The sequence below is a fragment of the Dermacentor albipictus genome, chromosome 5 (assembly GCF_038994185.2).
Source record: "Dermacentor albipictus isolate Rhodes 1998 colony chromosome 5, USDA_Dalb.pri_finalv2, whole genome shotgun sequence".
NCBI lineage: Eukaryota > Metazoa > Arthropoda > Arachnida > Ixodida > Ixodidae > Dermacentor > Dermacentor albipictus.
This window is the reverse complement of record NC_091825.1, coordinates 33747166-33775051: the sequence shown is the minus strand read 5'-3', so window position 1 is coordinate 33775051 and position 27886 is coordinate 33747166. Positions and strand designations below refer to the sequence as shown.

The 27886-nt window shown below is 47.9% G+C and overlaps 1 protein-coding gene across 1 annotated transcript in view; it reads left to right on the top strand.

The window, feature by feature from the left end:
- The window catches only part of LOC135908117 (thiol S-methyltransferase TMT1B-like), a 34680-nt gene extending 7015 nt beyond the window's left edge, over positions 1–27665 (top strand). Inside the window, exons 2-3 of the mRNA XM_065439872.1 lie at positions 14088–14237; positions 27131–27665. Of these exons, the coding sequence (XP_065295944.1) occupies positions 14088–14237; positions 27131–27364 (384 nt within the window). The 3' untranslated portion in view covers positions 27365–27665. The remainder of the gene's footprint in view (positions 1–14087; positions 14238–27130) is intronic.
- The last annotated feature ends 221 nt before the right edge of the window (positions 27666–27886 follow it).

The following is a 27886-nucleotide window of genomic DNA, read 5'->3' as shown; positions in this document are numbered from 1 at the left end:
TCAAAGAGGCGATGCGAGTGCTGAACTCGGTGGCACGCTGGCCCATGCCCGAGCCCTCGAGGTTGTGGAGGCGGCACACGAGACGCTGACCCTGTGGCGACCGTTGCAGACGCTCGATGTGGTGAAGCGCTTGTTTCCGAGCGCGAAGTGAGGGCGGCCAGTTTCCCGCTTCGGCGAGAGTTGCCCCCACTTGCGAGAAGCGGGGAAGCGCGTACATTTGGAGAACTGCGGTGCGGTGCCCGAAATCGCCGGCCTTCCAGATGGCTGCACTGGCGTTCGTGAGTGGGAGCGCGTAGAGCGCTCGCGACGTTGCGATCGAGTTGTAAACTCGGAGCGCAAGATGCGGTGTGCAGCCGCGGCCTCGGGCGAGCAGGGAGCGTGCGGCGCCTGCGACTTTCCTGGAGTACCTACAGAGTTGTGTGGTGGCCGCGTTAATGTTGAGGCGGCAGTCGATGTGGAGGCCAAGGTATCGGACTTTTCTCTGCCACGGGAGGGGGCTTCCGCACAGCGAGAGAGTTGGCACTTCGAAGCGTGCACGGCTCGCATGGGGGTGAATTAGTAGCGCCTCGGTTTTTGACGACGAGAGCTGAAGCCCTATGCTGCGGAGATATTCGTCCACGGCGTTGATCGCCGACTGAAGTGATTCACGTCGTCCAAAAATGAGTAATGAAGCAGACGACTGCCCTTGTTCTCCTAGCCATGGGAGCGTCTTCTTTCTCATCCTTGATGAAATGACTCTCACAAAAATGGCAAAAACATAAAGAATTGCATAGCAGCGAGAGGCCCAGAGCACCAATCAGCCCTTGGCACTTCTTTCTCTTCATCTTTTTTTCTTCTTGTTGGAAGACACTTTAATGCCGACAGGGATACTAGGTAAGTGCAACTAGTTCTGTGTTGGCAAGAAATTAACCTCTTTCAAGCCATCTTTGGTTACCAAGCACATGCAAGTAGGTGTGTCTCATTCTTGAGCGAACTAGTTATGCGCAACTGGGAATGTGCTGCTCTAAAATTATAAAAATGGATCTTCAAATTTATCCTATGCCGAGCAGAATCGAACTAACCACAGATGTTTCGGAAAAAGAGCAATCCAATGCACCGGCAGGCTGCCCTACAATTGCAGTTGCTATGTGCCGCTTTTGATTGAATTTATTTCATTCCAACACCTCAGCAAGCAGCGCCATGAAAGCACTGGGTTTCGACACTCTCCAACGACCTTCTTGCAACTCGGGTTGTTAGTATGTTCGATTGAATGGACGGAAAGCGTTGCGTAATTGTGAACATCCGCAGGCACTGGCGCGCCACGCTTCTCGTCTCGGAGGGCACGCGTGGAGTTTGTGGCACTTGATCACGCAGCGTGTCAACAAAAGAAGGTCGAGAGAGGAGCCTGGTTACTTCACTGCGCGTTTCTATGCGTTCGCACTTACCGGCGTGCCACACATATCGGAGGTCGGGCGCAACCTTCGTGGCGGCGCTGATAGAGGGCACCGAGTTTTCCAAGGGAAGCGCGGAAGAGCGGTCCTGCTGCTGCACACGCCCCGTGCATACCTCGTTTCGATGGTGACAATACGTTGTTTTGCTATATAAATTTCTTGCCCACGCCTTACGGTCGGCAGCCACTATGGTACGGGTTTTCCGCCGTTTTTATATGCATAGTGCCAGTGAAGAAGAGGTGAAAAGCTGGAATGGCTACACAAGCTGGCCGGGAAGATAGCTGGCAAAGCCATTTCGATCTGTCGCCTGTTATCAAGCAGGTCGCTAATTTACGTCAATTGCTAGCTCATTGCGGCGGTTGTTATTAGTGAGCAGTAGGAGCAGTTTACCCACACTGGATTGGCATTGGTACCAGGTTCGAACCTACGAGTAGGAATAACTTTTCCTAAAGTGTGAAGCCTTCTTTCTAAGAAACCCGTTCGAATTAACTTTCTCGCTTCCTAATACATTAGGGTGGATGACAATTTCTTCTTTCGTTAACCATCCTTTATCTTGTGACAGCGCAAAGGAATGAATTGCCATATTCCGTGTCCATGTGTTTCGAGTTGTCAATTACTTCGCCTTCGTGCAGCGATGTACTAGCTTTTTGGTTAGCTCAGATGGTGGAGCGACCACTGCGAAAAATCTTTGGTTCGGGGTCTAATGGGAGACCAGGACGAAATTTTTCTGAAGTGCGATGCTTTCTTTCATAAAAACATCTTTAAAGGTTTTCTCTTTAGCTTCGTTCTACATTCAGGTGGATCATATTTATTCGCTCAGTCATGTCTCTTCAGACTCATTCTAATTGCTAGAGTTTGTGGTCGCGTTAGCTTATCCCAAACAAATAATTCGCAAGTCTGCACAGTCACACTGTCGCAGGCGTACGCATCCCAGTCACAACGTGGGCTGGAGCAGCGGCTCTTTAGGGGATCGCCGTAAAGCGCTTGAAGTTGGTTAACTGCCGTCGTGCCTGATATTAAGCAGTACGCATTTGAAAGCGTTAACAGCAAAGCCGCAGTACTGCATTCTCTGTGAATATAAGAAACTAGTAGATTTTATGCAGCAGGAGATCAGACAGACACGGTAACAAAATTGTTGAATTTAAAGGAGGAAACCAGGTAAGTGGTAGGACAAGCAAATTAAACAAGCTATACGAGAGCGCAAACAGGCTTCTGGGGATCGTTGCGAGCACAAAAAATTGGGATTACACGAAGAAGAGGTGGGACAAATACCGAGAAAAGAAAATGGCTGGCGAGTAAGCTCTTGCAAGAAAAAATTAAATCCGCAAGGGAACGCAGTGGACGTAACATTCCCAAAAGCGACAGAGGTGCACCGACAATACTATCGAACCATGTAAGAACATTCGCAGCTCCAACTGAAATTAGCACACAGCTATAAGGGCTGGAGACAGTTGCATAGTCGAAGGAGACGATCCACTGCGGTACATCACAGTCGTTATTAGGGATAACTTAGGCATGGAAGATAAGAATGAAATAAGAGTTCAAAATTTAGAATAATAATTATTATTGGAAAAGCGCAGAAAGATATGCCCCTAATACCACGGCCGCAGGACGTAGTGAAATTCAAATAAAGACAATGAAATACCTCGTCAGAAGGGGCAAGACACTGCGGGCTAATGCCATAGATCAAGTAACTATAACGCAGAAAATCTTGTATAGAAGGCGCGAGAGCAAAATAAATCTCATAAAAGAAGCCAAAGTGACAAGGATAACCCGAGCTCGTGCAGGCCAGTTACATTCACACAGGTGCTGCTGGAGCACGCGGGAATCGACTCAATTCCTTCATGAAGAGCACGCGGACACCACTAAAGCCATTGAGTGCACAGCGGAGGTACCGGTGATAGACTCTCACTTGGTCAGCCTGTGGGAAGAGCGGTGGAGTGTGGCCAAGAGGTGGAAAAGACAACCGCTAAACAAACACCTGAGACAACGTATCGCTGTCCTGGCAGAGCAAGACCAGGCCATGCCAACAAGCTAGCGAAAAACGAGTTGGCGACATTTTGTGAAACCTTATCAGGGACTGTTGGAACGACCAGTAGGTGGCGAATGCTACAGAGCATGCTAGACCCGGTGATCAACACGCACTGAGGATAACAAGAGCCTCTAAGTTACAGCAGAACACTTCGAGGGTACACACCAAGAACTACTCGACGTCCTCCAATACAACTACACAGGACAGTAACCCGCCACGGCACCGCCCTATGCGACAAGACAGTATGCGGGAGAAGCCAACCCTAAATTATACGAAGAAATAACGCACTCAGAAGTGTACGAGGCTGCACAATCCACTGTTAACACTCAGCACCGGGCCCAGGCTGGGTCACAAATTCAATGATTTGAAACATGGTTTCGGCGGCCCTAGCGAAAATAACAACGGTTTTTAGTAGTGAATAATGGGTCAAGGGAATGGAAAGGAATGCAAATTTGCTAAACTTTCATGATCTCCAAACCGAAAAGGAGCCCCTCGATAGATATACTCTGGCCAGTATCGCTCAAATCACGGCTGGGAAAGATCTGTGAGAGGGCGATCCATACCAGACTGCAGCGATACCTGTCATATCGGAAGTGGTCCCGGACTCGATGATAAGGTTTCGCACGAGTTTGTCTTGTCAGGACACGTTCCTCCCACTTAGAGACGAAATTCTAACGAATATACCACGCAGCAACGAGAGACTAGTCTAAGCACTAGACCTCAAAGGAGCCTTCGACAACCTCTCTCAAACCGCAACATTCGAGCAACTCGAACTCGCGGGTTGTGGGGAGCGTACCTACAAATACATGAGAGCGTCTCTTTCCAGCCATGAGGCGCGCATCAGTACTGGCCAAATCACATCGCAGATGTTTAAAATTCCTTGCCAAGGAACACTTAAAGGAGCGATAAACTTGCCTCTGCTCTTTGACGTGGTGATGTGTCGCCTCGCGCGTGGTCTGAATCAGATACCCGACCTAGGTTACACGCTCTACGCGGATGATATCACGCTTTGGGCGAGCAGACATTCCCTAACGCATAAAGAATATGCGCTCCAATGCGCAGTATTAGTGCTGGAGAAATTTCCGCCAGAAAGCGGGCTGAAGTGCGCGCCCGAGGTCATACGGATACACACGAAATTCTACAAATCCAGAGGGCCGCTTAACATTGTGGTTGAGGGCCACCTGGTCCGAGAGGTACCCACGATTCGAGTCCGGCTTTGTTGTTTCAGAGCGGCGGGAGAGCCGCACAAATGCTCGAAGCCCTCAAGTCTACAACCAACAACAAAGCCCAAATAATAAGTCGAATGACATATCGAAAGGTGGACATACGAGATGACGATACCCTGAGGATCGTAGAGGCCTTAGTAATTAGTCGAATCACATATATCTCACCTTTCCAAATCCTGAACACGGAAGAGGAAACGCAGACCAAGACGATAACTCGAACCGCTTTCAAAGCGGCTCTGGACGTGCCGAAATGTATCTACACGGAGCGCATGCTAGCTTTCGGAGCACATAATACTTTCGATGAACTCAGACAGGCCAATCTGATGCTACAGAGCCTTAGCTTCATAGAAACTGGTAGGGCAATATTGCGTAGACTCAATATCCCAGCATGACCCATTTATCTCACCGAACGAGCCGTACGTCTCCCTCCTTCGGTGAGATCCGAAATTACAGTAGCTCCAACTCCAAAGAATATGCATCCCGAGAACGACAAGAAAAGGCGCATAGCACGTGCACATGTTCAATCAATGTACCCTAATAACCCTACGTACTATACCCTCTACACGAACCCCACTGCGTATACAGACGCGTCTGGGCAGCGCTGCAAAATGAGGTACACCCTTACAGTGGCGAACGCGATCTTCCAGCAGCGAATAAATTCTGAGGCCACGGCGGGATTCCCCACCTCGGCTGAAACGATAGCAGTGGCAGTCGCCCATGCGCGCGCAGAACGTTCGTAAAGGGACTTGATTGTGGTCATGGGCTCCCGGTAGACATTTCGCATGTTTCTCAAAGAGCACATGACCGCGGCTAGCTTCGCGATAATTCCTGAGTCTTTCAACCACCGTCATCGCCTACTCTGGCGCCCGACACGCGGCGATAAAAGGGAACGAACCGGCGAAAGTGTTAGCTCGAGAGTGTGCCAACCGAGCAACGCTGCCCTCTTCTGACCCACTCCCTCTACCCCTCTAAACATCCCATCAATTCTTGCTCATCCCATATCCTTGCTCATCAGCATGGAGTCCGCTGAAAATACCCACCGCCTCAGCCACAACATAGCGGCGAAAACGCCACTGATTTTGCTAAACGCCATGTATCTCAGTCACTATAGGGCTAACTGCCCTTGGTGACCCTGTTGAAGTTGAAGATGCTCTTTTCGATGCATTTTAGTGTCTCCGTGTTTTCATTGTTGCAAGCCACAATGACCATGCCCAGTACCTTGATTTGGTTACACCTTGGAATGTTTCCTTTGTCCCTGGTACGTAGGTGAATGGGGTGGGAGCTAAGGGGCTGTCTCTCCCTGAGGCCTTGTTTGCACAGGAGGAGCTCTGGTTTGCTTGGGGAGAGCTTTATTCCCGTGTTTGTTAGGAAAGCTTCCGTGGCGTGCAGCACTTCCTGTAGCTTCTGCTCAAGAGTGCCTAGCGAGCCGCTCGCGGACCAAATCGTGATGTCGTCCGCGTAAATCGGGTGCCCCACTGCCAAGACTTTCGAGGGTTTCTTGGAGAGATCGTGTATTGAGATCTTGAAAACAAGCGGCGAAAGACTGATCCTTGCGTGGTGCTGATGTTGCCTAGCCTGTGCTTTCGGCTTCTGATTTGTCCGACGTTTATGGTGGCCGTTTGGTTAGCTAAAACGATCTTACAACGTTGTAGAAATTTACTCCGAGATTTAAAGTGGAGATTTCGTTGAGGATGTGTTCATGCCTGACCCTGTCGAAGGACTTGGTTAAGTCTAGAGCCAGGATGCATATTACATCTCTGAATATGTTGTCCATGACGGCACTCCTCATGACTAGCATGGCGTCTTGCGTGGATAGTGATTTTCTGAAGCCTATGAGATTGTTGCGGAATAGGCCGTTTTCTTCATAGTGCTCTCCAATTCTATTGTGGACAGCATGTTCGGCGACCTTCCCGAGACACGTCGTAAGAAAGGTGGGTCTCAGATTCTCTGCATGGAGCGGTTTTCCGGGTTTGGAGATGAAGAGTACAATGGTATTTCACCACTCGTCCGGCACCCGACCTTCAGCCAATACATCGTTATTTTGCTCGTAATGACTTGCATGGCTCTGTCATCTAGATGCCTGAGTAGTTTGTTTCTGAGTCCATCTGGACTAGGGGTCGAGCGTCCGGTTAGGTCGTGACTGGCGTGCGCAATCTCCGAGACTTCGAAAGGATGATCCAGCGAAAGTTAAGGTGTCCCCTTGGACTCACTTGTCGGATCGTCCCACGGAGTAGAGTTGCGCTCTGCTTTGCCGGAAGGTAGACGTCTGCCAGGGTATCAACAAGATCCCGTGGATTCGTGCCTTCTATCGTATGGAGATGAACACAACTTTCGATCGTTAGCCGGGCATTATTTTTGGTCGCTTTGTGGCTGTCGGCGAATAGGTGCTTGAGAAGGCTCCACTTGCTGCCCCTTATCATTTTTTTACCCGCCGCTTCGTTACACATCTTGTGCCATTGCTACGAACTCAACTTTCTGGAGTCTTCTTCGTTCTCTTTGTTGATTGCCGTTAATTTAGACCTAGGCCTGCTGTTTAGATTCTGCTCGTTCCATCTTTCCCTTAACGCGTTCTTGGTTTCCAGGAGGCGTGTGAGTCTGGAGTCCATGGATGGAACCTCCAGCTTCATGCTTATTTCGTTAGTGGCGTTGCCTACCATAACTTTCAGAGTTTCCAGGAGCTCTGCGAAGGTTTCTTCTTGTTTGTCCATATTACCCCTCATTTTTCGCAAGAGGTCCCAGTTGACGTGGGCGTGCGTGTTGGGATGAGTGGGTGTGACGCGGACGTAGATTTCTAGGATGAAGCGGTCACTGCCAATGTCCTCTTGCAGGTTGTCCCACGAGCCCTCCGCGTGTACGAGGAACGTCAGGTCCGGGGTGGTGTCCCTTTGAACCGAGTTGCCTCGGCGCAACTGCAACCTTGAGCTCGTGATGAGTTTCATGCCTAGCGTGCCCGCACACTCGGCAAGGTTAATCCCTTTCCTGTCATTAGTGGCGTAGCCGCACACCATGTTGTGCGCGTTGAAGTCTGCAGCAACGATCAGCGGCCTGTCCTTGGCTTGCGACGCGGCCGATGTGAGAAGTTTGTTAAAGTTAATACAGCATGGCAGGCAAGCTGGCTCGGTGGAAGTTCCAGGTGCACGTTGTGAAATTTAATTCTCTTTGTTATGCAGAATAGCAAGAAATTCCAATTCGTCAAGGGCGTGAAAAAAATTGTCCACTCTGTACAGTGCTGCCGAGCCCACGGTGTCTGGGCTCTTGCTGTTGCCAGCCTTTCATGTCGCCGACTTAGTATTGCAATGTAGCGGCAATCTGGAGCCAAGTACCGGTACAGATAGCCTAGGCGAACTCCTCGATTCAGTCACTGAAGTCAAGACTTCATAGACTTCTTTAGAAGACGGACTGGATGGAGAATGAGCAATGTAGGTTATCACAAGTGGCAACAGCACTGTCTGCGTTATGACAGTACAATAAATAAGGTGGGAAAGTGCGCAGCTACAATCAGTGCTGCGCGTATACAGGTGACCTTCATCTCCAAGTCTTCATCTCCAAGCCCGCAAAACCGCTCCATGCAGAGAATCTGAGACCCACCTTTCTTACGTCGTGTCTCGGGAAGGTCGCGGAACATGCCATCCACAATAGAATTGGAGAGAACTATGAAGAAAACGACCTATTCCGCTACAATCTCATAGGCTTCAGAAAATCGCTATCCACGCAAGACGCCATGATAGTCATGAAGAGCGCCGTCGTGGACAACCAATCGAGAGATGTAAAAGGAATCCTGGCTCTCGCCGTCACCAAGGCCTTCGACATTGTCAGGCATGAACACATCCTCAACGAAATGTCCTCTTTAAATCTCAGTATAAATTTCCACAACGTTGTAAGATCGTTTTCAGCTAACCGAACTGCCGCCATAAACGTCGGACAAATCAGAACCAGAAAGCACAGGCTAGGCAATATCGGCACCCTGCTTGATCAATGCTTTCGCCGCTTCTTTTCAACACCTCGATACACAATCTCTCCAACAAACTCTCGAATGTCTCGGCAGTAGGGCACGCGATTTACGCGGACATCACGATTTGGTCCATGAGCGGCTCGCTAGGCACTCTGGAGCAGAACCTACAACAAGTGCAAGACACCATGGGAGCTTTTCTTAGAAACACGAAACTAAAGCTCTCCCCACGCAAATCAGAGCTCCTCCTGTGCAAATAAGGCCTCAGGGAGAGACAGCCCCTTAGCTCCCTCTCCGTTCACCTACACACCAGGGACTAAGGAAACATCCCCAGGTTAACCCAATCAAGGTCCTGGGCATGGTCATTGTGGCTTGCAGCAATGACAACGCCGAGGCACTAAAAGACATCGAAAATAGCATCCTAAACTTCACCAGGGTCATTGCACGGGCCGCCACCACAAGGCACCGACTGAAAGAGGACAACCTCACTAAAGCATTTGAGCCTTCTTCATCAGCCACGTAACCTACGCCGCGCCTTACCTCAACTGGAAGAAGACGGAGCTGAACAAAATCGACACACTAAGCAGAACAGAATTCAAACAGGTCCTAAGCCTCCCTAGAAAAACTAGCGTCTAACGACCTCGGCAATTGAGGCTAAAAACACGTTTACCTAACTCTCTGAGGCACAGCGAGACTTCCTAATTAGTCGGCTCTCACTCACAAGGGCGGGAACCGAGATCTTACTAGGAGCAGCACATCGCCCTTCTTCGTGCCACCAGAGAACTTGCAACTCTATGTACAAACGCCAAGGGTGCAATAGTAGTCGATACAATCCTTAAGAAATATACACCCGACAAACAACGAAGGGCGGAAAAAAGCGAGAACCAAGGCGATCCTCGACAACATCAAACGTAACGAAACGCAAGTTCTCTTCGTGACACGGCCAGATATAGGAATCGAGGCACCTACGTGGTCTCCGTAGTGGACGCCCATGACTCGTTCGTCAACGTAGCCACAATAGTTACCAGCTTCAATCATGAAGCAGAAGTAGCCATCGCGGTGGCCCTTCGAAGTTGCAAAGGAGCCCGCAACATTTACTCGTATTCAAGAAGGGCCATTAGAACCTTTTGGCAGCCTTCATCTCATGGAAAGCAGCTACGGTTATAAAGAAAATCTTGTTCCAAGAATCGGGAGATTACAACCTAACGTGCCCCCACATCCCATGGTTTCCGGCCCACATAGGCAACATTTCCGGACGTACTGACTATAATCCGAACGAGCGGGCACACTACCTAGCGCGAGAACTCACATTCCGCGTCTGCTGTCTGCCCCCTTGCTTCGACCCAGCCTGGAGGGACCTAGACAACAAAGACCCGCACTTCTCGTACCACGAGATCACTTCAAATCATAGGTTTGGAAGAATAATTTTTCCTCATTATTACTTAAAGCTCAAAAACGCACAGTCCATCACTTACAGACAGTTGCCGACTAGAAGAATCATCACATCAACGACACTAAGCCGGATCAATCCCGGCCTTTCTACTGAATGCCCACACTGCGGCCACGAATACAACAACTTCGAACACATGGCCTGGCTGTGCCCTGCCAACGCAGGCATGGACTTTCCTCAGCAGTCTTTCTGGGACTCAGTGCTCAAAGGCACAGAGCTCATCGCTCCTCTAAAGGCTATGCAGAGGGCCCGGGCTGTCGCCGAAGGATTCTGTCTACCGGCCCGACCTGGGCGAATCCGCGGGATTGATTTATTTCTTTATCCTCACGACCTAAATAAATTTTGCACTCACTCACTTGCCTGTGTCGCTGGCATGCCCTAAGGAAGGCTATCATCCGGAGGGTGGTAACATCTGGGGACGTGATAGCGTCAGGTAAGGTGTCAGCTGTACAATAAGTCGAGGAAACGTGAATCCATAGGTAATAATAATATAATATTTGGGGTTTAACGTGCCAAAACCACTTTCTGATTATGAGGCATGCCGTAGTGGAGGACTCCGGAAATTTTGACCACCTGGGGTTCTTTAACGTGCACCTAAATCTAAGCACACGGGTGTTTTCGCATTTCGCCCCCATCGAAATGCGGCCGCCGTGGCCGGGATTCGATCCCGCGACCACGTGCTCAGCAGCCCAACACCATAGCCACTGAGCAACCACGGCGGGTGTGAATCCATAGGTAGTTGCTCATGACTGTAATCCATGGGGCAATCGCAATGTGCCATCGCTTGGCCTCCGTACTTCGAAGAGCACATAACGAAACAAGATCGCATATTTTAGCATCGTGGGCCGGGGGGTGCCGCCCAGCCGTCACAATAAATACATATAATAGTCATTTAGGCACCCCAATCATCATCAATCATTTTAGGTTTGAAAGAATGCAATAAATTTCAGGGAGAAATCTATCAAAACCACGCACAATAATACGCACATTACAAGAACCGTAAAAAACTAGAACTTTGTTTATTGTCAAACTTCGTGATATCACACCAATGAAGGGAATTAAGGTAATTGAGAACATTTTGTCACAACACACGGCATATAAGAAGCCTCGCTTGTGTTTATTTATGGCTCTCATTGCACCGGCACTAATTTTACTTGTTAGACCCAGAGTGTATTGCATGCATTGTTGGACGAGGTACCACATTTCTTTGTTTGTCCTTAGAATCAATGGAGATTTGGTAATTCTGTTTGCAAAGAAGCATCATTTTTATCACGCTAGCACATAAAACAACGCACTGATTACCAGCGTTGCGCTCCCTGGTTCACTAGTCTGCCACTCACGCCATCTTTAGCTTGGCCTAGTACGGAACACATTTAAACATAAAAGAGTAACTGAAAAGCTTAAAGATTAAATATCGAGTAATTACCCGTGATATTTCTACGATTTACGGTGACGCACCTATGGGCAATATCATATTTAACGTATGGTAATACCTATGACCAGCTATCGCCATGATATCGAAATTGAACTGCGGAAGGCTGGCATAGTTTCTGTGGCTTTCATCATTGTTTGCTGTAGAAACAACGTTGGACATCAAAACTTGCTTCGACCTTTTGTATTTATCTGCTCTTCTTGAACTCTTAAGTGACGCAGTTAATGTGAAAAAAAACATAAGGCATAGTTCAGGGTGCAAAACCGAAAAACAATGGCAGCCTAAAACTGACGTTATGTTCTCAAGTCGCCGATACGAAAGCTGGAACTACTTTAATCACGTCAAATCCCTTTCATTAATTTAAATACCCCTTAATATATTCCCAAATTACGCTAAATATACAGCAATATGTGCATTCACTTTTCTTGTCCGCCTAATCTACATCAAAGCATTTGTTGTTCGTACTCTTCTCAGTAACCGCATGCATTTGTATCAACTCTTTAAACAGCCATGTTCGCATATTCGGATGAACTAAAGATGTCTGACCGAAAATTCGACACGAATAACCAGAAGCTTATTCGAATGCGCCACACCCGGTTTAGTGATCTGCTGAAGGCAAGAGTACTTTACGTACTAGGCAGTGTTACTGCAACATTCGCGTGAAAGGGTCGAATCAATACATAAAAACAGGCACTTGCAAATTTAGCACCGACTATCATGATGCTAACCGGTGTGAGAAAACTTGGGCAGAGAGAGCTCAGAGGTGTAGTACCCTTGAGCTCCCAAATCCCACTCGATTTAGAGATACCAATGCTTCCTGTTCGACGCCGCAGGTTTTCGGGGCTGCGTGCACAAAAAAATATATAATACAGGGGTAGCCTACCCAGTTTGTGCAGCCACAAGGAGGTACCAACAAACGCAAACTGTATCGCGTGTTCTGAATGTTGCGCCCTAATGGGGAGCACACGCTGGAAGTAAAGGTATGCGAGCGAACGTGATGAACGAAGACCGCAAGTTTGCTCAATAAAAAGGTTAACTTCGTGACTGACAGCATTGCAATACGTTTTCCTTCATCGTCACTGCGACCTGACAGTATCTCTGTGCTTATTTATACTATCAACATCATAGCGAGCATTCCTCCAACGGGCACATAACGAGTGGCACATATCAGTGGCAGTCTTGGAATCGGCCCACGAAAAAGACTGCAAACGTACCCGATACGAAAATACAAGCGAAATTCTGGGAATGGCCTACTAATGTGAAAGTGTTCTCTGGCTGGTCTGTTACTTCGGTTTCCCTTACTTATGTTGTAGCTTACGCACGTCCACCCATCGCTCTTTCCGGAGCCAAAGAATGGCTCAAGCAGTAGCAGACGATACTCACAATTTCTATAGCATTTTTGTCGCTTATCACGTCTATCCTGCTTAGGCCATATCACAACGCTCCAAGCCCAATTCCATTTCATATCCAGCCCGGGCAGCATACTAATCATCCTTTGCTGCGTTCTGTCCAATATTTTATTTTGAATAATAGAAAATGCATTTCCTTTCTGCAGGCTGGGAACATGCGTCTCCACCGATTTGCACGTCTCGTCCTCCCCGCGTCACCATAGCTGCTGGCTCTATATCTCCGCCATATTCTTTCTTTCTCTACTTTGCTGGTTCGAGCGTGCAGTGCGTACAGGTCGGCGGGAACTGTAGCATGCAAGTATTTTATTCAGCGTCACCCTGTAACGTCGTTTCCGACCCGCTTCTGAACACCTTCTTTCCTGTTATTGCTGGTTATTGTCACCTAGTTCCTGTCACTGTTTTCTTTGTTCCTTTTGCCGATTATTATTTTCGCGAGTATAAGGTGAACGTTTTATTGCACCGAATCACTATGTCGAGGCGACGGCGACGTGACCTGTTTTATTTTCATTAATTCAAAAGCCACCAGTCATCTGCAGTGATATTATTATGACGAATAAACAGCTTGACCTAGTTACGCATTTATTTCCCAGTTCCAAGGCGCTACGGGACTGACATAGTCTCTCTGGGGTAAACGCCAAAGCGTATGTATTCATTAACATATAGAGGCAACTCACGAAGAAAAATTATCCGTAAATGCAAAATAGGCGCAGTGTTAACCTAGCCAGTGTAGGGGGCAAAAATAAGGCGCGAACACGGGCACATTAGGATGCAGGGAAAAACTACGCAAGAAAAACGTCACGAATAAGCTAAATGTAGCTCGGCGTGGTCACACGCACCAGCTAAAGAAGGATGACGGGGGGTCACTACCTCTAGATGATGCGACATAGTCGAGGCTATAATATGACACACTGATGTGATTGTTAACGCCACTAACGTTTGATTACGTTGTACTTTTCCAGAAGTCTAATTCTATTTTTTGGTGATCATCAGAAAAAGATGTCACAGAGGAAGATTCAAAGTGGAAACTGTCCGTATGACTTGTTTTAAACAGCAATACTCAATCATTAAAATGTGCAATACTGTTTCTTTGCTGTTTAGGGTCATTTGGCTTCGTTAACATGTTTTTATCGCACTTTTAATAAATTTTTTTTCTATGCAGATTGAATTGGAACGCTTCGTTGAGTGCCACGGGGAAAACATGAACGAGCTTGAAGATGAAGAATTCGATGTGGTTTTGTTCACGTATCTCCTGTGCTCAGTTCAAGATGGGAGGAAAGTCCTCGAGGAAGCAAAACGAGTACTCGTTAAGGTAGGCGTTTATTTTATGTTACCACCATTCTGAATAAAAATGGACTGTACGGAAGGGCCCATTAAGCAAAAAACTTGCGAAACTTTCTCCACCATTATGGAGAAAGACAGAATTCTTTCCGCTAAGCTAGCGTGACTTTATAGTTCTGATTCAAGTACTCCTTCCTAAGTAATATTACCCAACGTTATAAAAATCTCACGCGATAGCTAGGTACTACTTTGCTCAAACATTGAGGCGGAATACATTATTTTGAGGTGATTGCCGGCTAGCAAGATGTATTACGGTTGGTGCGTAAATGGTTATATGTGTTATACGACGATTCTTTTAAAATCAAAGATAGAACGTTCTAGCCGAGGGGCTCGCCATAAAAGCAAATGATGCCTAACTAAGCGCCAAGACTTCTTATGACGACGTGATGAAACTCTGAGAGCGGTAGAAAAAATGAAACAATGACCACGAACGAACCAATAAATATAAATTGCCAGCATAAAGAATTGGAGCGTGATGGCACTGCAAAACTGAAATAAAAGGCAGCATGGTGTAAGAAATCAGCCAATAAAAAATTGCAGCATAACACATCTCACGATGACTGTCCACTGTAATGCGTTAGCATTGCATAGACATAGGGGCACGACGTATTGCCACCGCCAGAACGAGTTAAGCACAGGGCGTGTATGGTAGCACGCCCCCTCTTCCGCGTTTGCCTAGGAGCACTCGACGCTAGCTAGCGCTGCCGCAGCGAAGCCTGAGAATTGACTCCGAAGTGCAAGGCGAGTGCAAACGCTGAGAAACGTGTAACGCGACAATCGGGCTCCTCTCTCTCGCTTCTTTCTGGACACGCTGCGCCATCTAATGGTGCTACTGAGCAGTCCACGGGTTGCTCCCGAGGCAAAAAATGTGGCACACTGGAGCCTGCGAGGGCTGGCAGTGATTCCCTTGTTTGCCGCACACCCAGTGGCAAAACGAGACGTTCATTTGAGCGATCGCCAGCCCCTTGTGCGCTGGCGCGAGAAAGAGCGGGCGCGAACGAGAAAATCTGGGGGCTTTTGCTCCTTGAATATATTACTCCGCCTAGGCACTACGGAGGAGGTTTCTTAGAGCGTATTGTATGCGTTTGCCCTAGGCATGCTGACATTGTGGAGTACGGTCGAGTTAACGCTCCGCTGACTGCCCGCCCGGCTATGCAGTGGGCACGGACGCCCCATTTGGTGATCGCTGTGTCTGAAGGGCCAAGGTTCTTAATGCTGTTGTATAAGTCGCGGGTGAAGTTTTTTGTTGCGACGATAGATTGCATTCCTTTTACAGGCACTGCTCCAGGAGGGCACATATAACCGGCATGAAGTAGGCGGCGCAGGATCTCCAGGGCACCGAAGGGGTAGCGACGGCACCAAAGCTAGAAGCAGCGCAGTTCGTGGGTTGGAAACGCGCAGGCTTCGGCGAGCCCCAACCCACAGACCAGTCTGGGTTGTAGCTTTGGTGTCCCCGTTGCCACTTCGGTGTCCTGGAGGCGCCGCCAATAATGCGGAATAATGACATGTTGTTACAACGAGTAAAAATATGATTGAATGAATATAATTACGCCCAGCGGCCAACTTGTGATGTTAAGCTCAGCTCTACCGTGCCCCAGGACTTCTGCAACATCAGTCACAACTTTGCCCCTCAGAGTACGTCGGACAGACTTGCTAATTAAGGCGCTCTGCCTTCTATGTTTCAAATATATGCGGCCCGGGCTCTACTACGTTCGCAAGCTATGATCCACCACGACTGACTTAGCACGCGCGCCACAGGTGCGAGACAGTCTGTCCGATCCACTGGTCGCCAAATCGGGCATCCGTTCGCGCTGCTTCCCTGTTTTACCTCGACGGCAGCCAGCGTCCGAGCGTAAACAAACTCGACCCCACTCGCCCACAAGACGCGCTAAGAAACCTCCTCCGTAGTGCCTAGGGAGAGTCATATATTCAAGGAGCAAAATCCGCCAGGTTTTATTTCTCGCGCCTGCACACAAACGGCTGGCGATCCCTCAAATTAACTTCTCGTAGTGGCGAATACGCAGTTACCCAACATGTTGAGGTGTTTATCAAAAGCGGCGCCTACCCAGCGCGTTTAGTTTCAGCGTGCTAGTGCGACGGCCGGCTTGCTGCTCTTAGGGAACTCTTGTGAAGTGGGTTCGATTCCGATGAGCGCCGAATAAATTTACTCGATATTTTTCGCAAATTTCAAGCGGCACATATCCAGAGTCACGTACCCCGTGACCCACGTTTTCATCAAAGAGGTTGATTCGAGACTGGCACAGATTGAGTGGCACATGCCCAAGTCAACATTGAAGAGTTTCTTCAAACGAATGTGCCTATCTGACCCGCATCTACAGTGACCGATGTCAGTGTGAAAGAGGTTCGTTTAAGAGTGGTACGGATCCACGAATTGCCACATCCACAGTGACCCAAGTTGGTATGATGGTTGGTTTCGAACCCTGTTATCTCAGAAAAGCACACGATAAGCTACATATTCGACCACTGGCTACCGCAGTGACCGAGGTTGGTGGGAAATCAGTTAGGTACAAAGATCGTCATACAAACATAGATAGATAGGTAGATAGATAGATAGATAGATAGATAGATAGATAGATAGATAGATAGATAGATAGATAGATAGATAGATAGATAGATAGATAGATAGATAGATAGATAGATAGATAGATAGATAGATAGATAGATAGATAGATAGATAGATAGATAGATAGATAGATAGCCACCAGAAAGTGCGCCAAGTAGAATAAGAATTCTAACGGACTGAAATCCTGTGGAGGAGGAGAAACTAAAGAGAGAGGCAGGGATGCTCTGAAATTCGGCATAGTCCATTACACTGTACACGGTAATGCGTTCAGCATTGAATCACTATAATGACACAAGCTACTGACATCGTAGACACCAGTAATGTGTGAGACATTTACCGCAGCGGGACTCCTCTTTCGCTCATTTCTAAGAACGCTCGGCGCTATCTAGCGCTGCCACCGCGTATCCTGCGCGTAAAATTCTTACCGGAAACTCTGCGCCATCTAGTAACGCTGCCGGCAAGCCCACGCCTTGCCTAAGGAGCGAGAAGTGTGGCGCGCCGGTGCCTGCGAACACTGATTGTTCCCTCGCTTGCGGTACACCTAGGGGCGCATACTGAGCGACCTAGGTTGGCGACAGGTTTATTGATGGGCAGCCCATACACAGTGCATTCATGACGCATTCATGACGCAGGCGCTAAAATATCGGCGTGAAAGACGTTCACCGAAAAGCGCCACATAACCCACGCATTTTTCGCGAAACCTGCTAAAGCGTCGGCTTGCTCTCCTCGAGGAAGCCTTGTGACATGCGTTTTATTCCGGTGAGCTTTGGACAAAATTGAAGCGGGCTTTTCGTCATGTAGAGCAGTAAATTCCGAGTGACAAATACCTACCTACAAAGGCTTACGTCAACGCTCTTATCGATGAGCGGTACACACCTTCTGACCCATGTATCATGGCCCATTTTGGCACCAAATATGTTCATTGAACACCAGCACAAAACAAGTGACACACACCAAGGCATGTAAGTGGGCATCTGAGGGAGTCGTTGAACAACGGTTACTACCCTGCCTACGCTCTACAGTGATTCATGTCGGCGTGAAAGCAGTTGGTTGAAGACCGGCCCATACAATGCCACATACTCAGTGACCCAAGTTTGTGTGAGGGTTGGTTTCAAACGCTGTTCCCTCAAGACAGCCTTCCGATGCATTTACCCGTTCTGCTATGCACTGCCCTGCGGTACAGGTCTAAAAACTGTTAAATACATCGAAAGTAACTCTTGCAAAATGCGTCAAGTACCCTGAGACTAATTAGGCATTAAAAACGGCACACACATAGACGCAAGTTTGCATCAAGAAGGCTTATTGGAAAGCAAGCCACTTCCCTAAGCATAGTGACCCGATCCTCAACGCATTTTACCGCGGAGAACCTAGTGACCGGCCCAGCTGGTAAAGGGGTTACACGCCCTCGCACGCACGCACGCACGCACACACACACACACACACACACACACACACACACACACACACACACACACACACACACACACACACACACACACGCACAACTGATAAATTACCGAACAATGGCAGTCGCAACAGTACTTGCAAAGAGCAAGGATAGTTTTGTCCCGTTCTCTTTGCACAGATTCCCATCCCATTATTCCTGCGATGGTATTTTCGCGCCTTCTTGATTTCATGGGCAGTGGTGACACTCCCATTTCTGTGTCCACTTCACCTCGATCATTATATAGCAGCTTAAAATTGTTTCGTGCATTCTTGTCTGAAGTATATTATATGTCTTGTGGCTATTGCTATATTTGTAGTTTGCGCTTTGTCTGTGTCATCTCACTCATACGGCCTGTCCATCATTTTTGCCAGGTGAAGTCACATTCCCTGCACTTCTTGCTACATCCTCTGCTTATCGTCTCTTTCCTTAATTGATGACCTAAGATCTTCGTTTGACTGCCCTATGCTCCAAATTGTGTAGCACTTCCTTTGATGCGCTTCGAGTAGTTTGTTCTAGAGAAACGAGATGGCCCTTTCGGCCACGCGCCACACGTAGACTCAGTGACAGCTACCCTACCACATCTACCTTGCTTCGGTGCGATCAGCTGTCGGATATGCAAACGAGTTTTCGCTAACGCCCTCTGCTTCAGTCATCCTGGATTCAATCATGTGGATTGAATACGTGTGCGTTGAAAAAATATTGACTACCATACAAAGGAATTCAATGAAGCTGTGTGGTGAGGTTTGCGGACCACTGCTGCAACTTACGACCATACGTGTGACTGGCAGTTAGAGATTTACGCCTTTCCTCGACGATACAGAAATTTCCTCATCCACCAGCATTGTAGCGCTAACCTTAAAAAAAGTGATTACGCCCAGGAAGATCGGCAAGAGACATTACCATTTGTTAAGCAATGACAAAGGAAGTAGCGCAGCGTCTTGTCTTAGTAAGTTTCGTGGACAGTCTGCCCCAAAAGCCACGAAAGCTCACGGCCTCTCTGTCGCCAACGTGTCAATGAGTGAATGGGCACACACCATATACGCACAATAGATGACGGACTACACCGATAGCACATAAACGGTCGTAACTTAGTGTTCCGTTGTGGTGCACAAGAGCAAGCGAGCTACTAGCGATAATGCATCTCTGCTACAAGGCATCACAACATACAATATAGCTACGTTTCAAGCCTTGCGCCCAGGAGCAGCAATTCTATTGAAACCGAGCACACCCGCGATCGATTCATCATCATCGTCATTTATTTCCCTTTAAGGGCCCCGATGGGGCATTACATAAAGGGGGGGGGTAACAAATGGTAATCATGGGTCACAAAAAGAAAACACAATAATACAGATTGCCAGAACTGGTAAACACAGCAATCACATGAAAATGAAAAAGCCGATACAAGGGCTTACTACTGGGACTGTAGAAAAAACAGGTGTAATAGTAACAGTTTCAATTCTACATAATTTGTTTCACTGACGATTGCGTCAATGAGTACATGGCAGTCGGCCTAAATGATTTATTGAAAGGATTCGCTGAACCATGAATGCGATGAACACTGTGACAATTAAACAGACGTCGTGATGATCTCATGGGCGGCAGAATTAGGCTCTCACGTGAATGAGGAAAATGATAATATTGCTTATAAAAATGGCAGACACTTGCTATCTTACGATGGGATGCCAGGGGGGTTAGACCAATCGAAGCTTTGATGTTAGTAACGCTCAACCGAGAATTATAGTTGGATTTTATAAAACGAGCAGCTTGATTTTTTATTGCCTCTAATGCCTGGATTAGGTACTCTTGATGGGGGTTCCAGATAGGGGATGCGTATTCAAGTTTGGTACGGATGAAAGTTTCGTATGCGATTAGTCTAACCGTTGGCGAAGCAAACGTGAGTGATCGTCTAATCAAATCTAGTAATCTGCAAACTTTCGCAGAGAGCGACGTGATGTGCTTTGACCAGCTTAGATTACTTGTTATTTCTATGCCCAAATACCTATAAGATTCCACATGTGATAGCGCGGTAGTGTTTAGTGTGTATGAGAAGTCTAACTTAGAGCTTTTACGAGACACGTGCATAAGCTTACATTTTGATACATTTAACTGCACGAGCCAGGTCGAACACCAATTTTTGGATAAAGGGTAAGTCATCCTGCAGCAATGACGGATCGTTAATAGTAGAGATACATCGGTAGAGAATGCAATTATCCGCAAACAGACGAATAGATGATGAAATTTCAGCAGGAAGGTCATCGATAAATATTAGGAAAAGAAGCAATTAAGCAGAAAATGATCAAATAGCAAACTCACTGAGAAAATTTACTATACAAAATGTGACGAGCCGCTGCTTCAACATATTTGCCAAATAAAGAAAGATAAAAACACTAAATCTTATTTAGTTCATCGAACGAAAGTTTGGGATACAGATTTAGCTCCCTTTTACAACAAGCACCATATGCGCTGCTCGCGCCATTTGGACAATAGGGTAATCAGCTGCTGAAGCGTTTTTTCGTGTTCTCTCAAGCTTTGGCCAAAGCTTTGTGTCATCCTCTAAGTCACCGTCGCTGCTATATCCCGAAACAGAGGTTTGCTAAGCCACACCGACATCAACATGGAGGCAATGGAGGCAGTTGAGGCAAGCAATCGACGCGTCACCACGGGATCAGACATGGCAAGACCCACAGGATCGCCGCGAAAAGGGACAATGCCGAAATTATCGCGATTACTCTGAACCTCCGTTTGTAAGACGTCGCTGGTTTTGTGTCCTGTTTTGTCATTTCTGGCACATTGCATTTTTTTCTCTTCCATCCATCTTGAAGATGTCGGCACCAATCGACGGCTAAAGTTGCAAGGATTCCGCCGATGTCAAGTTTTCAAGGGTGGGTGGACATTTTCCCAATCACTCGAGGACCTTTCTGTGCGACCCCTGCCCGGCAGAGGCTCGGTGGGCGAGCTTAGCGCGGTTTCGCACGCTCAAGCCACGATGTCTACAGCTATGCAAATCACCGTTGAGGGTGAGCATATCTCTCCCGACGAAGTCAATGAAAGCGCTGGGTGGACCATGGCATTACACAGGCGAAAACCCATCATCCAGGACCCGCTCGGGCAGGGCGGCCGACTCACCGACATGCGACGTGGCGGGAATAAAAGCCAGGCTACGGCGAGTGTCAAGACACGGCTAACGACTGCTTTGAGATTGCCTCGCCTACCGAAAGAGCATGTTCGAGTCATAATCCGTCCCCGTGGAGGACTGGACATCAAGAAGATGGGCCACTTCAGAGTTGCCCAAGCCCTCACTACCGCTGCTTGACTTACGGAGGCGGATACGGCGGATGATATTATATGTCCGAACGTGGTGCAAAACATATTGGTGGCAAGCACGCCATCAAAACGCAACGCCATGGCCTACGCCGATGTGAAAGCTATACTCATTGGACAAGGAAGCTACGAAGTTATTACATATATCGCAGCCCCCGAAAACTCATGCAAGGGAGTTATTCGTGACATTGATCCCACCATCGATCGATAGGAGCGGTCCCAGTTTAATCAAATGCTCACTCTATCGCAGACAAACTGACGTTTGCTATGCATGTGGAAAGCTTGGCCATAGAGCTGACGTTTGCCCAGCCCCTGAAAATGCCATCTGCCGCGGCTGTGGTGCGAGCAACCCGGACGATAAACACGAATGTACACCGAAGTGCACCCTCTGCGGAAGCCCTCATCCCACGGCTGATAGAACCTGCAAGCAAAGGTTTCAAATTCCGTTTGTAATTAGACAACGGAGAAGAGAACGGCGCAACCGCGACCAATCCAAACAACCAACTGGGACGCCAATGCCTCTCAAGCCGGCCCTCAGCAGCTCGCACAGATCCTGGAGCCGATCCCGAGACCCTGGCGGCGAGGATAGCGGCTACCAGGACCGTGTCCTTTCTAGGGGTTGCTCGACGGAACGCTCGTCTTCCAGAGGCCGCAAGGCCCTCGGGACCCGCTCCCGCTCCAGAGGCCACTCTCGTTCCAGGGGGCCTGCAGTTCAGATTCAGGAGCCTGCTCATCGTGGTACCACATGGGCTGACCGGGTCAAGGAATCACCGAAAAAGGTAACGGGGGGTCAATCGCCAGAGCACGACAGGATTGCACAATAAGAAAGAGAAAACGCTTCGGTAAAATACGCAATGGAGCAGATCAAAGCAGAAATAGCAGAACTAAAGAAATCCAGCAAGCGAGAGTCAGTTCAACCCAGTCAGGCCCCTGCAGTAGAAACGCCCATGGAGATCCCCGTAGTGGAACCGACTGCCAGCAAGCAAGCCAGCAAGCGAGAATCAGTTCAACCCAGTCAGGCCTCTGCAGTAGAAACGCCCATGGAGATCCCCGTAGCGGAACCGACTGCCAATGGTTTACCCAAAAAGAGGGCGCTGGCAGTTCATGCCTCAGACAAGAGCGCCAGCGTTCGAACATTGGAAAAAACGATAGATAAAATTGATGAATCCCTCGAAAAAGTTCAAATTGTTATTGACAAACTTGCGGAGGTGGTCAAAGCATTAGGAATCAGATGCGATAATCTGGAACGCCACGTTTCTACAATGGCTTCAGTCGCACCGTTGGAAAAAGTCAATAACACCGACACTGAAAGGTCGGCAGCGGCTGCGCTCCGCATCATTTTATAATACAAGCTATCTACTACGTCCCACCATGGCGGCACATCACAGGGTAATTAACATCTGGCAGTGGAACTGTAGGGGATTCCATCGTAAAAGGAACGTCCTCCAACAGTTCATTCGGACCCACTCGGAAAAGCCACATGTAATCTTATTACAAGAAACGCTCACGGATAAGGTCACCCTTCCAGGCTATAAATCGGATACCCAATATGCTGATGGGAAGAGGGGAATAAGCACATTAGTCACGAACAAATGTGCGTTCATAGCCCACGATCTGAATCTGAAATCCAATAAGATTCAACACTCGCTTGTTGAAATAATCCCCAGCAGACCATTCAAGACAAGTATCTTTATACTTACCATATACAGTACACCCAAAGACCTCAGGCAAAGATTCGTGGCAATTATTAATAGGGCTACAAGCAAGGCCAAGACATTTCCCCTCCTGGTGGCCGGAGACTTCAACGCTCCGCATCAAGCACGGGGGTACCAACAAGCTAACCGCAAGGGCGTTGACCTATGGCAAACTACAGTCAATTTTCACCTCACGCTTATAACAGATCCGGCTTTTACGACCAGGGTCGGCAACTCCTGCTCTAGGGATACCACACCCGATCTCTTTTTCATACGGAATGCGGAATCGGCATCTTGGTCCAACCTCCAAGTTGACCTTGGCAGTGATCACAACATCCTGGCCACCTCCATCAACGTGAAAAGCGGGGACCTCAAAGAGTTCATTAATACAGATTGGGATTACTTTCGCAAAATTCGGGAAGAGCGAGCACAAACACATGACTCAGCATTTAGCCTCGAGCAGTGGGCTGAACAGTTAAAGGAGGACATCAGCGCGGCGACAAAGAAAATCCATACTGAACTGGAGGTGGACAGGATAGACAGCCGCCTCGCTCATCATCTAGAAGCTAAGACGTCACTTTTGAAACGATGGAAAGGGCAGAAACTCAACCCAAGGCTCCGAAAAAAGATCGCGGAGCTCAACAGAACTATAGAAGATCACTGCCAAACCTTGAGCAGACAACAGTGGGATGAGGTCTGCAATTGTGTGGATGGCCAGATGAGAGTTGGAGCTAAATGGAACCTACTCAAGCATCTGCTGGGTGATACCAATACCAAGTCAAACCAAACACAAGTGATAGCGAAGGTTCTACACCAGGCATCACAATCAGAGACATTGCAGACCGTACTCGACAGATTAGCTCGCAAGTATCTGCCACTGGGCAACTCGAGTGACGAAGACTATCCCCCTCTACAAAGGCTTATCTTGCCCCGAGCTAGATAACCCCTTCAAGGCATGCGAGGTAACGGAAGCTCTCCAGAATCTAAATGGCAGGTCTGCCCCTGGTCCTGATGGCATCCCCAAACGCGCCCTCCGAAACCTGGACGACTGCTCTATAGAATTGTTGACAGAGGAGATTAATAGATTATGGGAATGAGGGGTTGTCCCAGAGTCCTGGAAAATGGCCTCGGTCATCCTCATTCCAAAGCCTGGAAGACCCCCGAGTCTCTCAAACCTCAGACCCATTTCCCTCACGTCCTGCGTGGGGAAAGTAGCGGAACATGCCATAAACAATCGAATTTCTAAGCACATCGAGAAACAAGGGTTGTTTCCGTACAACATGATCGGCTTTCGTCTGGCCCTGTCAACGCAAGACGTCATGAAACTCATCAAATGTCAAATAATTGACAACACCACAAGAGATATAAGAGGCATCCTAGGCTTAGACCTAGAGAAAGCCTTTGATAATGTATCCCATGCTCACATTCTGAACTCCATCTCAGAGCTCAATTTGGGAGACGCCTTCCACAGATACATAAGCTCGTTCCTACGGGATCGCAAGGCCACGCTCAAAATCGGTGACCTCAAGTCCGACAATTTCAGTTTGGGCCCCAGAGGCACGCCACAAGGAGCGGCAGTCTCACCACTGCTTTTTAACATCGCCATGAACAAATTATCGCAAAGACTCTCCAACATAGAAGGGATCAATCATACGCTCTACGCTGATGACATCACAATCTGGTGCACCGGAGGAAACGAGGGAGCTGTTGAATTAGGCCTACAGAAGGCTCTAGATCAAACAGAGATGTACCTGGAAAATACGGGGCTTAGATGCTCCCCGAGCGAGTCTGAGTTCCTCCTCTACAGGCCAGTCAGGAGAGGTCCCAAACCTAGCGGGTGGAAACCGTTGTCTGAAATAAACATCAATATCCACACTAAAAGCGGCTGTACCATCCCCAGAGTGGACACCATTCGGGTCCTTGGCATGTTCATCGAATCGAATGGCAGTAATATTACTACGCTCAACAAGCTCAGAGCTAAGACTGAGAACATGATGAGACTCATCAACAGTCTCGAATAGGCGTGGAGGCTTAAAGGAAGACAACCTCCTCCGGTTGTTCCACGCCTTCCTCATGAGTCATATAGTTTATGTGGCAGCCATGCACAACTGGTATAACTCCGAGAAGAAACGATTAAACACTCTCATCAGAAAAAGTATAACAAAGTACTAGGCATTCCATTACGGGCGAGCACGGACCTCCTTATGCAACTAGGAGTGCACAACACATTGGACGAGATAATCGAGGCCCAGGAGTCAGCCCAACTGGCCCGTCTATCCTGTACCGCGGCTGGAAAGAAGATCCTTACGGTTCTTGGGATCAACCCTATCCTCATGGAAGAGCGGAAATATGAAATATCAGAAAATCAAAGGAACAACTTACGAGTTGCACCGTTTCCCCGTAATGTTCATCCTCGACACAACGTAGGCAGACGCAGGGCAAGAGCCATCGCCCTCCTCAAGCGTACCAAAGACGATCCTTACTCGGCATGTTTTGTCGATGCAGCCCAATATGGACAGTCGTGTAACTTCGCCATTGCCCTCGTTGATCACAACGGACAGATAGTGAATGCGGCTTCCCTGAAGTGCTCAACACCAACCAGAGCGGAGCAGGTCGCAGTTGCTATAGCACTCCTAGACAACAGCAGATCACAAATCTTCACTGATTCGAGATCGGCGGTCAGGGCTTTCGCTTCAGGATCCATCGCTGAGGAGGCTCACAAGATTCTCAAGAACAAGATAATCTCTCCGCACACCATCACGTGGTTTCCGGCTCACCTCGACCCCCAGCTTGACTCGTTTCCCAATCTTAATGACATTGCCCACTCCCAAGCGCGCGCACTAACCCACCGCGCGGGAGCAAGATTGAGCTCAGACTCTGGGGTTCTCGAGTTTCGGGACACTCTCACTACTTTGAGGGAAATTACTACGCACTATCACCTGGGTAGGAGGACTTATCCTCCCCCTCACTGCAAACTGGCTAGACCTCTGGCGTCCACTTTACGCATGCTTCAGACGCAGTGCTATCTGAACCTGGCCTTTTTCCACACGATCACTCCAGAGGCTTTCAGCTCTACTTGCCCCGACTGTGGGGCTGTTAGCAATCTCGCACACATGCTCTGGCGATGCCCCTCGTTACAGGGACCCAATCGCATCACAGAACAAGAATGGAGCTCTGCCATCCGGAGCTCAGAATATGCACGTCAAACTTGGGCTGTCCAGAGAGCCCACGATGCGGCGGTTAGGCTTGGCCTACCAGTCCCCACGTGGGAGCGGCCCGCAGCTCTGCCCTAGGGCAAAGCGTCTCAGGACCTTGCTATTAAATTCTTTGTCTGTCTATCTGTCTCTTCCATACGAGTTAATATTCCTTTGGCCCAATGAAAATATCTCTGGGCAAAAATATGGTGTCGTTACATAGGCATTACCAACTACAAAGCATCTGAAATATTCTAGCTTGAGGAGGAAAACTGGCGTTGACCTCTGGCGAGAAAATGCAGGTTAAAAAAATGCGACTGTTTTCAGAGTGTTTAAACATTTGTTGCAGAATTTGTTTTTGCTTTCGAGCCTAAACACTTTTTTGCATGTTATTTTTTCCAGGTGCTTACTTTATAATCGATCTTAACACTGTACCTCAGGCTCCAATACTTTCGCTTGTAGCGTTGTGTCCTGGTTTTGTTTCGAGCTTGAATGTACATATTGGGGATGGCTGTCTCCCTTGTCATTGGTCACAATGGAAATTTTTTAGAAGGATATAAAAACGATTGCTTTTATAAAAACTAGTGAAATACTTTTCTCACGATGGCCTCTTTTATCTCGCAGGGAGGCCAGCTGATTTTCTTGGAGCATGTCGCTCATCCAGAACGGACATGGCCAAGGCTCTTTCAAAGCCTTATAACTCCGCTATGGAAGATCATTGGTGCGAACTGTCATCTTGACAGGCACTCCGCTAAGCTAATAGAAAATGCTGGATTTTCTCAAGTCACCACTAATTATATTTATGTTGACATGTGCAGTATATTGAGTTATCAAGTTTATGGTGTCGCTATTCCGTAACACATCAGAATAGACATAATTGATAACCTGTACAGGTCAAGAACAAGCGTCACCTAAACTCTCTGTGGTAAACAGGGAAACCGGTTGTGGTTTCGAAACCGGGATCAAACAATCTACTTGCTGCTTGAGATGAACTGTTTTATATGACAAACTACTTGAGATGAAAAACACGCAATTTTAATGCATGCGCTCAACTAACAATTGAAAGCGCTCTCTTTATTTATTGTTTCTAATGCACCTACCAATGGGCCCTTAAATTCATAGATTGATGAAGTGATAATAAACGGCTTGCCTAACGAAATTTCTGACCCGAAATTTTATTTTATTACAATTTTTCTCATGTACATTTAAAAAATAAACATACTAAAAGCTTCATTTTTGTGACAACGTTTCTTTCATGGCTAATAAATTCTGCGCACACGTACAGACATAATTTCACGTGTTTCTTCACCTTGAACAAGATGTACAGGAACTACACATTGCAATCTTTTACAGACGGCCATGCCCAAGTTCTCAAATAAG